General features: G+C 38.8%; 3 protein-coding genes across 3 annotated transcripts; all 3 read left to right on the forward strand.

Annotated features, from left to right (window-relative positions):
* Positions 1-2,473: 2,473 nt before the first annotated feature.
* LOC311080335 (histone H3.2) lies at positions 2,474-3,384 on the forward strand. Its single transcript, XM_084110251.1, has one exon. It carries the CDS (start codon positions 2,498-2,500, stop codon positions 2,906-2,908), a length of 411 nt encoding a protein of 136 aa, XP_083966377.1. The 5' UTR covers positions 2,474-2,497; the 3' UTR covers positions 2,909-3,384.
* A 2,397-nt stretch (positions 3,385-5,781) lies between these two features.
* LOC311079353 (histone H4) lies at positions 5,782-6,589 on the forward strand. Its single transcript, XM_084108657.1, has one exon. The coding sequence runs from the start codon at positions 5,811-5,813 to the stop codon at positions 6,120-6,122; it is 312 nt and encodes a 103-aa protein (XP_083964783.1). The 5' UTR covers positions 5,782-5,810; the 3' UTR covers positions 6,123-6,589.
* A 192-nt stretch (positions 6,590-6,781) lies between these two features.
* LOC311080269 (histone H2B-like) lies at positions 6,782-9,022 on the forward strand. Its single transcript, XM_084110130.1, has one exon. It carries the CDS (start codon positions 6,882-6,884, stop codon positions 7,254-7,256), a length of 375 nt encoding a protein of 124 aa, XP_083966256.1. The 5' UTR covers positions 6,782-6,881; the 3' UTR covers positions 7,257-9,022.
* Positions 9,023-11,335: the final 2,313 nt, after the last annotated feature.

The following is an 11,335-nucleotide window of genomic DNA, read 5'->3' on the forward strand; positions in this document are numbered from 1 at the left end:
TTTTTATTTTTTTTTTATTATATATTATATATAGGCAAATTATAACACATGTTTACACAAAATTTGTTAACACACACAAGTACTTTTCCCCTTTACTTAACGAAAGTTTAAGTAAAGGGGAAGGCTTAGCGAAATGGGGGGAGAATGGCAAGCCTTTTAGTTCGTGGACTAAAAAAATCACAATGCTGCCATTCGTGCTCTACGGTACACATGCTCCCTGCCTGGTTTTCATAAATTAAAATAGCTTTTAAATTACGCCTACTGGCAATGTTAAAGCGGTTTAAAACGTCTCCCCTTAAAACACTATTGGTCTCGACTATTTAAAAAGTTCAAGGAATATGACTTGGCCTAAAAAAAAAATTCAGTCAGAAGAATTTTTTTCACTTTAATCCCTGTATTTGTAGACAACTATAAACATTATAACCTCAATAGGTTGAGATTAAACCTATACAAAATAAATATTTAACTATATCCTTAATTTTTTTTTAACCAGACACTTAAACTGACACATTTAATAAGCTTGTAATGTATTCAATATTTAATAAAGTCAAGTTTATTTATATAGCGCTTTTCACAATACAGATTGTATCAAAGCAGCTTCACAGTAATAAGTTAAAATAATACATCAATGTTTGTTTCTAGTGGAAACGTCCACGTTTGGTAATGCTGATCAATAGTATTGTTGATTGATTAATTAAATTAAATATCCCCAAATATCCCCAACTGAGCAAGCCAAAGGCAACAGTGGCAAGGAACCGGAAAACTCCATCAGGTGACCTAATGGAGAAAAAAAAAACTTGGGAGAACCCAGGCTCAGTCGGGGCCAGTTCTCCTCTGGCGTTTATGAACTAGAGGTCGGAATTAACTGTAAGATTAAAAGTATTATATGAATGCTTGGCTGAAGAGATGCGTCTTTAATCTAGTTTTAAACTGGGAGAGCGAGTATGAGCTACGAACAGTATCAGGAAGACTATTCCAGAGTTTTGGAGCTAAATGTGAAAATGCTCTCCCTCCTTTGGTTGATCTGGATATCCTAGGTATGACCAAAAGCCTCGAATTTATTGATCTTAAAGAGCGCGATGGATTATAGGGTGATAGAAGATCCGTTAAATAGACTGGAGCTAAGCCTAAAAAAGTAACATTTCATATCCAGCTGTTGCTCTCAGGCAAAATTGTACCATAGAGGAACACAATTATTACCAAACCATCATATCAAGTTATCTCCATCATCTCCATCTTCATCCTGCGGGATTCACTGTCACTATATCCTCCTCTTCCTCATCACATCGACTGCAGTTGTTTTATATCTTTTTAGGTGCTACAGAAAATGTGCAGATCATAATATGTGCAGATTTAGTATGTGAATTACTATTCTAAGTGCATTACAAAATCATGCAAAAATGCAAATATATTTAGATAATGTTAACCCTTTTCCTTACAAATATAATATTTGTATCCAACAGTATGTCTGGTATGGCCTTGAGGCAACACAGTTTTCTGTTCTGTCCTCTAAAACATTTGATGATATATAAAGTTCTTTAAAATACTTCTTTACTTACCAGTGAAGGTGACTCATATTTTATGTGGGTAATTAACTGGATGCAAATGAGTAAAAAAATGCTATTTTTTCAATGGGAGAATATGGAGGCATGTGACCTGTGCTCATGTGCTGAAACTAGACACAGAATGGACCCCTGTGGGTCATGTGACCACTTTATGCACTTTCATTGATTAGTATTTCTCCCCTGAGAAAGGTTTGGTCAATAAATGTCTCATTTTAATAAAAATAAACTAAAATAGACTATGTTGCCTGGAGGCCGGGTTAATTGATTATCCAATATCATGAACTATACATCGCTTCATAAGATTTCCAGTGTAACAGAAACTGATCAAAGTTACTGAGGGTCTTTTGCCCTTTAACCCATTTAATCCCAAATTTTTCCCAGACACAAAAATATCCAAATCATGTGTCATTAGTATCCCTTTGAAACAATCAATCATCATTTTTAGAAATGTTCATGGAAAAGTGTGTGAAAAAGTGTGTTTTATGATCGGTCACAATTGTGACCAGTGGGATACTGTGTTGTATCAACCATTGGACAGACTGAATATAGGTCTATTTGACCTGTGCAGTGTGTGTGTGTGTGTGTGTGTGTGTGTGTGTGTGTGCAGTGTGTTTGTGTGTGTGTTTTTGTGTGTGTGTTCTTTTTTCCCCTCTACACTAATATTGGATGTCTTTGTTACACTGAATGATGAGTAAAATAGTCCACGACTGAACAAAGCGTCTTGAGCGGGAAACCCTCCGCTTGCTTGAAAAGAGGAAACGCGCAGTCATTGGCTAGCAGTCATAAGCGCGTCACACACTAGCCAATCACAAGCCTCTGCATCATCGCGACACTGTGAGCGCGTGACGGTCCAATGCTATAAAAGCAGGAGGCGTGTAACAGAAAGCATTTATTCCAGCGCAAGCAGGACCGAGAGAGTAGAAACTGCAGCGATGGCAAGAACCAAGCAGACCGCTCGTAAATCCACCGGTGGCAAAGCCCCGAGGAAGCAGCTCGCGACTAAAGCAGCGCGGAAGAGCGCGCCCGCCACCGGCGGCGTCAAGAAGCCCCATCGGTACCGGCCCGGGACCGTGGCTCTGCGGGAGATCCGCCGCTATCAGAAGTCCACCGAGCTGCTGATCCGCAAACTGCCTTTCCAGCGGCTGGTGAGAGAAATCGCCCAGGACTTCAAGACGGACCTGCGCTTCCAGAGCTCCGCTGTCATGGCCCTGCAGGAGGCCAGCGAGGCTTATCTGGTGGGTCTGTTCGAGGACACCAACCTGTGCGCCATCCACGCCAAGAGAGTCACCATCATGCCCAAGGACATCCAGCTGGCGCGCCGCATCCGCGGAGAGCGCGCTTAAACCCGCCGCCGCTGTGCACGCGCGTCACTCCCCAACGGCTCTTTTAAGAGCCACATCACTGACTATAAACGAGTCAATTTCTATTTTAACGATGATTTTAAAGCAGTAGTTTATGTAGTGTGGAGTCTATATTAAATAAAAGATAAATGGGTAATTATGAGAGGGGGGAATAGGCAAATGCGATAAATCTATTTCCAGACTATCGCTGTATTACTGTTTCCTAAAACATACTATGGGCCATTTCTGTTTCTTCTGATCAGAGTTTATGGCATTTGGATCAGACATCCAGTGATTAACACAACTACATGTTTCCAAGGCACATATTTTCATTAAGCAGAAAGAAGTTGACGGATATAAAGCGTTTTCGGTTTCTTTTCATCATGTAAGCGCATATTATCACATCAGCAAAACCAAGATAGGCCTATGGGTGATTCTTCAACTACAGACACTTTTGTGTCCTTGGCCTTTTTTTGTAAATAAACAACAAACAAATGCACAAATAAATTGTCATTATGAAGTTCATGCTCCAACATCCCAGTAACCACCAAATCTTGCCCATTTTCTTTAAAAAATAAATAAATTGCATGGCTGTTTATTAGCAGATTTTACAGTTTAATGCTGGTGTCCAACCCAGACTGTCCCTCTTTGAATGTTAAAAAAGTATATTAAAGGATTCTATTAACATGTTTGTCTTAAGGACAAATAAAATAATATCATACCATCGAAATTCCATATGTATATCACAATTCTAAATTATTTTTGGAATAAAATAAGTCTGTCCCCAGGTTTTCCGCCATTTCCTCCACCTTAAATTTTTTTTTTTTACTTGGTAATCATGAAAATAATAGTGAAAAGGACGTATTAGTTGAAGATGAAACTTCAGGAACATGTGCTCTTCAGCACTAGAAAATAAATCAAGGTAACTCAAGCTTTTATACAGAGTATTTTTATTCAGTGTCATTTCCACCTTGGCTATAGTTAGGTTTAATTATGTACAACAAATATGAAAATAATGTATGTTTATTACGGTAAAGTCCAAAAGTAGCTATGCCAGACATGAGGGTGTGCTAATATTGCAGAGAAACTGCTAAAATATAATTTCCACCTCTGAGAAGTACAGGCGTAGCTTTGGACATGATATATGCCGTTTTTGTGCGCTATTGGCATGTTCTCATGACATATTTGTGCTTTTGGACTGAGAACTTTATATATCACCATTCCAGTACACTCTATATTTATTTTTATTTATCTATATTTATATGAATGTTTTGAGCAGGTTCATATAATTTGCAAATCATTTGTAATCATTATTATTTTTTAAACTATTAGGTATACTGTTCAACTCATATATGTTAAATAATAAAATACATGGTTGAAAATATTTTTTTTCCTGGCAATTTATGTAAAAATAAACAAACAATTTTTCCACCATAAACCGTCATTTCCACCACTTACCACTACACAGTTTTTAAGAAAAAAAAGAAAGAATAACCAATGACATGTGGATCTAAATGTATTTTAAATCAAGTATTAATAGTTCATTACTTACAATATATGTGTGAGTGACTTATAATAAACATAGACCTGAGCAAAAATGAAATGCTGTAGGCAAAAATCCCAACTCGTGGCATTTAGCAACTTTAAATAAAAATGCATTAAGTTCATGAAGTATTAAGATTTATTTTGTTTCATGATTAGGTAGCCACTGATGTTGTTGACTGATACATAATCTTATTTATTACATGGTTTGGCTGAATTCCAATGTAGAATGCGGTCTGTTATTTCTTGATATCAGCCGCTGCGAAGTATAACACACCGTTGCCATGAAAAACAGAGCGTTGCTATGAAAAACAGAGCGTTGCTATGGACGCGGAACGGACTATTTTCTTTAGCGGAAGCAATACAATCGTTTTTAAATCAATAAACTCCTTTTTAAATCAAAAATTTGTGTCAAATTATTTATTTATTTTGTAGGTAGCCATGTAATAAGCGGGATAATGTATAGCGAGGTGGTTGTTATAGCGAATAGTTATAGCGAATGTTATTCGCTATAACAACCGCCTCGCTATAGGGCTGGTAAGTCCCGCCCCTTCCGCTAACCCCACTGGACCTCTAGGTTGAAAAATCGTCAATGCAAGTGAATGTGAGAAAATAATTATTTTCTGGTCCCGTTTGAATTTTGCCATGAATGTGAACATATGTTGTCTGTGAATTTTTAATATAATTTTTCGTGTGAAGAATGCTACAATTTAGCAGGTAGAAGTTTGATACGGTTAGACTTTGTGTGAGAGCACTTTGACAAATTAATGAAGCTAGGAAGATTGTTTTAAGTGTGTTTTAAGAGAGTGAATTTTCCATAAGCTCACAGTGCCAAAAGTGCTCCTAGTTGGAGAATCACCCATATGCATAGTGAATATAGCAAAGTGAATATTAACTGGACAAGGATTTCAGATATTGCCATCGTTGTGGGGACATTTTGTCTCTATAATGAAGGGTTTACCAAGACACACACACACACACACACACACACACACACACACACACACACACACACACACACAGAGGCATAAATAAAAAAATATCACAGATGTAATTTGATGTCTTGTGCCCCCTTTGTCTACTTTGCTAAACTTGTAGAACAGCACTGTTAATTATCACAGTACTACTGTAAATCATATTATCTGAAAATGTATAAATATTTAATATAAAACAAGGGAAAGACTCCTGATCGGGGTGGCGGTTAAATGTTTCGCGCTCTATATTTTGGGGGAGGGGTGCGCCATGTGACGCGTCGCTGGTTTCTGTCAGGTCCTGTAAGCAAGTATAAACGGTCTCCCTTCTTCAACACTTGTCATCCGTTTCTCGTTATCACTTGATCAGTTTAAGAATATTGTGAAACATCATGTCTGGAAGAGGCAAAGGCGGGAAAGGGCTCGGAAAAGGAGGCGCGAAGCGTCACCGTAAAGTTCTGCGCGATAATATCCAGGGAATCACCAAACCCGCTATTCGGCGTCTGGCGCGCCGCGGTGGCGTCAAGCGCATCTCCGGGCTGATCTACGAGGAGACCCGCGGTGTGTTGAAGGTGTTCCTGGAGAACGTGATCCGCGATGCCGTCACCTACACCGAGCACGCCAAGAGGAAGACCGTCACCGCCATGGATGTTGTTTACGCGCTGAAGCGACAGGGACGCACCTTGTACGGCTTTGGGGGATAAACGCCTGAAACACGAGAAACCGACGAACCCAACGGCTCTTTTCAGAGCCACACACTCCCGCACTTAAAGAGCCCATGATTTAGCAGTCAAACGGGAAGTAATTTATTAAAGGCTGTATTCTGTGTCAAGAATTTACTGTTAATGAGTTATTATATAAAGTTAAGCAGTAATGTATATTGATACTATTCGCATATTAATTTTCTCTACCGAACAACAGATAAGGAAATGGTACCAAATTAAGTTGTATATTTTTTTATTTTTTTTTTACCAAAATACGCTTTTATTTTCTACTCCTGTAGTTTACACTGTTTCATGAATCAAAGAATGTTCTGAGGAAAAGCTGTTTTTGAAGCGAGTATGGCTGTTATTAGTCACTTTTCTCCAAAACTCCTTCAAATGTGATTATTTGGCGTTTCAATTAAACGATGGTGCACAATATGTGTCTAGAACCACTTATTTTATCAAAATATTACTAAAATCAATAAATAAAAAGAGCCGAAAAACATTGTAATTAACGGCTCTGGTTCAAACATGGGACGGTAGGCGGGGTTATCATTTAACCGCCTGTGATTGGCTCTCGATCCGCTCGTGATGCTTTGTGTTGTCCAGTGAAACACGAGTTTACGGGTTTGGCCAATGAAAACAGGCTATCAGAAGGACTCCGCGTCTCCTTGTAAATTAGCATAGTGCAGCGGATAAAAGCCTCAGAGTCGCTCCTGAGGTCACACTGACTCGTCAGCTCTGAGATCATTCCTCATCATGCCTGAACCAGCCAAGTCCGCGCCTAAGAAGGGCTCCAAGAAGGCCGTCACTAAGACCGCCGGGAAGGGAGGAAAGAAGCGCAGAAAGTCCAGGAAGGAGAGCTACGCCATCTACGTCTACAAAGTGCTGAAGCAGGTTCACCCTGACACCGGCATCTCCTCCAAGGCGATGGGCATCATGAATTCTTTCGTCAACGACATCTTCGAGCGCATCGCTGGTGAGGCGTCTCGTCTCGCTCACTACAACAAGCGCTCCACCATCACGTCGAGAGAGATCCAGACCGCCGTGCGTCTGCTGCTGCCCGGAGAGCTGGCCAAACACGCCGTGTCTGAGGGCACCAAGGCCGTCACCAAGTACACCAGCTCCAAGTAGAGTCGAGGAGGCGAGCACACAAAGGCTCTTTTAAGAGCCACACACTTTACTCTAGAAAAGAGCTTATGATGGCTATAGAATCTATTGGAAATCTTATTTTCTGAGTTTAAAATGTTAAGTGTTGACCAGTTCACTTGTAGTAATTGATGTATTTTTTTAAACCATTTTATGTTTCTAGTGTGATAAATGTCTCAAACTAGTGGTCTGTTAATTATTTTGCAATAATGACTGTAGTTTAAGAAGGCTTTAGATTTAATTATTGGTTGGTTAGATAGATAACTGAATGATGTCAAATAAATGTAAATTCGTTATTGTGTTATATTTGTAAAAGATATTGGTAAATATTTCGTTATGGAATTAGTTTTTTAGTGTTGGATGATTTACTAACTTAAAAACATTTACACCAGATTAACTATGCCAGATAAACTATATGTATATATTTTAAAAACTGGATACATTCATACATTCATTTCTTATTCAAACAGAATTCTGTCATCCAGCATCTCATCCATTCCTCTTTCATCATTATCCTTTACACCAAAAATGTGTTTTAGGTGGACTGATCACCAAATGCTTTTAATCTCTGCTATTGCTTGAGTGCAAGTGAACAAGCGTGCCGTAATTTGCTGTAGTGATGTGTGTGTTCAAGTAAGCCAGATATGAGCAGATTCTGCAATACACTGTATTTAATATATCATGATGACTCACGAGTATTTGCGCTAAATCTGGGCAGATTTGTCTTAAACTTGTCCAGCAAAGTGAGTAAATATAAGCAACACGCCAAATTGGCTCGTGATCTGACAGCGTTTCCCGCCACAGGTGATTCTCTTCCGCATTTGGCGGGTGTTCATTTCTAGCCCTGTATATTAGTGCAGACCACTGACCTGATGATGACTGAAGGACACTAATATTACAACTATGGGTTATAGATCAGCTGTTATGAGGCTTTTAAACTGCACTTCCCTCTGGTTGTGTTTGTTAATCGCAGTGGAATAAAGATTACCAAGTGTTAATGTTGGAAGCAGTAAATCTCTGTGAAAAACAGGCCGATCATTCAGATTCAAAAGAAACACAATATCTGTGCTAATTGAAAGAAAACAAGTTCACAAATATTTGATAATAATATAGCATATCAAGAGATTACAAGCAATTTTATGTAAGCTGGTCATTTTTGACCCGGAACCACAAGTGTGATTTACTGGTTAAACATTAAAGCACTATAGTGTGATAAATTGTAGAGAATATTTAAACATTTTATTCAATTTTGTCAGAATTACCCTTATATATTGTTGTGTGAAATATGCAATTTATTCTGTTATGAGTAATGCCTCATAATATATAGGCTTCTAATAGGGTATTAAGTGTAATTGTAACTTTGTGTAAGAGAAGTGTTGTATAAGAAAAACACTTTATAAGGTTTTTATAAGAAACCTTATTATTAAGAAAAAACACTTTATAAGGTTTTTATAAGAAACCTTATATGAAAACACGGTATAAGGTTTTTATAAGAAACCTTATTATATGGAAACAATGTAAAAGGTTTTTATAAGAAACCTTATTATGAAGAAAAGCACTATAAAGAGTTTTTATAAGAAACTCTTGAATCTGGTTTATAGAAACACTGAGACATGTTTTTATAATTTGTTTTATTGGTTTATATAAAAGACTCTGAGACATGTTTTGATAAATTGTTTTATTGGTTAATATAAAAGACACCACAACTGTTGTTTGTAAAGTCATTTATTGAGAAAATGGTTTATAAAAAAGAGACACTGCAATTGGTGATGTAAAGTCATTTATTGAGAAGATGATTTCATAAAGAAAAACAGACCACACTGAATGTTGTAAGCATTTATTAAGCATTTATTAAGCATATGTTTAAGTTTCTGTCACCTTCGACTTCCTGTTTCGAATGCGCATGCGTCGCGTCTGAACGCGTTGTTGTCTTTGGAGCTCCATCGATTGATTTATAATTCTTGATTTCTCTTTAAACTCACTTACAACGAACATTTTCTATTTTTCCTCACCTCATAGTTACAACGCGGACTGTTGAGCAGACGCGTCTCAAGCCTATTAGTGATCCAACATCGGATACTCTTATAGGTTACTCCTGTGGATCACGGCTGAATGCGTCTTCTCCACACTCACTTACAAACAAACATTTTTTTCGCCTATCGTGCGTCTACTCTACACCTGTACCACTAAAAAGACGGATTATATCCAAGACTTCAGTCATAAATTAGTATTAATATTGATAGCATCACTGGTAGCGTCGTTGCTAACTTAACTTACTGTCCATCTGTTAAAATGGCGAATATATCAGATGTAAGTAGTCTACCTTTTGGTGCAGGTGAGGACACATTTGAGCTTCACGCGTTGCAGTCTGAGCTGGAAGCTGTTGAGAAACAGATCCACGACCTTTTAGTGAGAAAAGCCGAGCTGATAGACCGGCGGTTAGCTCTTGAAACATCACGCGCCGATGCACACAAATCAGTGATCAACGTTACTAACCCGCTGACTCCGACCTCGTCTACTCCGTGCGTTACTCAGCATCGGTCACGAGCGTCGAGGCCGCGATCAGCCATGGTCTCGTTTACGCCGGCTCCAACATGCCACCACGAAGCCTGGATATTTCCGCAGCGGAAGACGCGAGTCAGGTCTAGACCAAGAAAACTCTCTCCGACCCTCCCGGTTTTCGAGATATCCACACAAAACCGCTTCTCCCCTCTCCGCAAAACAGAACGCGATGCTGTGATCATCGGTGATTCCATCGTTCGACACGTACAAGCTACGTTAAATAAAAGTAAGGTGCATAGTCACTGCTTTCCTGGTGCTCGTGTTTCTGAAATCGCTGCTCACGTTCCCGAGATTCTGAACGAGCGCGTCGGAACTGTGGTCCTGCACGCGGGAGGGGCCGACATCAGGCTGCGACAGACAGAGGTTCTGAAGAAAGACTTCAAGAATCTGATCGATACGGTACGCAGCACATCGCCTGATATAACGATCATTGTGTCAGGACCGCTTCCCACGTACCGACTAGGTCATGAAAAGTTTAGTAGATTATTCGCGCTAAATGAATGGTTAATGTCATGGTGCAATGAGCAGAAACTGCTCTTTGTAAATAATTGGAATCTGTTTTGGGAGCGTCCTAGGCTTTACCGTGCTGATGGCTTACACCCAAGCAGATTCGGATCGGATCTTCTGTCAGATAACATCTCCAAAATGTTAAATACCTTTTGACTAGTAACCAAAAGTTCAAATCATAGTCTCTGCTGCACCAAATTAACTGATATAAATAGTGTAGAACATTGCATAGAAACTGTGTCTATTCCTCGTTTAGTGAGATCAAATAATAAATCTACTGCAGGATCTGGAAAAAATCTAATTGTTATTAAACCAGAAAATGTTGCTATTAGTAAACAAAAACAATTTCTAAAGCTAGGTCTTCTAAACATTAGATCACTCACACCTAAGGCAGTTATTGTAAATGAAATAGTCACGGATAATAGCTTCGATGTCCTTTGCCTTACTGAAACTTGGCTTAAACCTAATGATTATTTCGGTCTAAATGAGTCTACTCCATCAGGATACTCCTATAAGCACGAACCCCGTCTGATTGGTCGTGGCGGCGGTGTTGCAGCGGTCTATAGAGATATTCTCAATGTTACTCAGAAAACGGGTTATAAGTTTATTTCGTTTGAAATACTTGTACTAAATGTTACGCTCTTAGATGTTAGAAAAAAATCCATATTATCTCTAGCCTTGGCTACCGTATATAGACCGCCTGGGCCTTACGCTGATTTCCTAAAAGAGTTTGCAGATTTTCTCTCAGATCTATTGGTCAATGTAGATAAAGCATTAATTGTTGGAGATTTTAACATACACGTAGATAATCCAAATGATGCGTTAGGGGCTGCGTTTATAGATTTATTAAATTCCTTTGGGGTCAAACAAAACGTCACCGGACCAACTCATCGTCTTAATCACACACTCGATTTAATTATATCATATGGAACCGATCCAACCGATATAGATATCATTCCACAAAGTGATGATGTCACTGACCATTACTTGGTAAC

This window comes from Abramis brama (assembly GCF_963993115.1).
Source record: "Abramis brama genome assembly, chromosome: 3".
NCBI lineage: Eukaryota > Metazoa > Chordata > Actinopteri > Cypriniformes > Leuciscidae > Abramis > Abramis brama.

What these genes read in the sequence shown, in the direction of transcription:
- LOC311080269 (XM_084110130.1), top strand. Translation starts at nt 6,882, where the DNA reads ATGCCTGAACCAGCCAAGTCCGCGCCTAAGAAGGGCTCCAAGAAGGCC.
- LOC311079353 (XM_084108657.1), top strand. Translation starts at nt 5,811, where the DNA reads ATGTCTGGAAGAGGCAAAGGCGGGAAAGGGCTCGGAAAAGGAGGCGCG.
- LOC311080335 (XM_084110251.1), top strand. Translation starts at nt 2,498, where the DNA reads ATGGCAAGAACCAAGCAGACCGCTCGTAAATCCACCGGTGGCAAAGCC.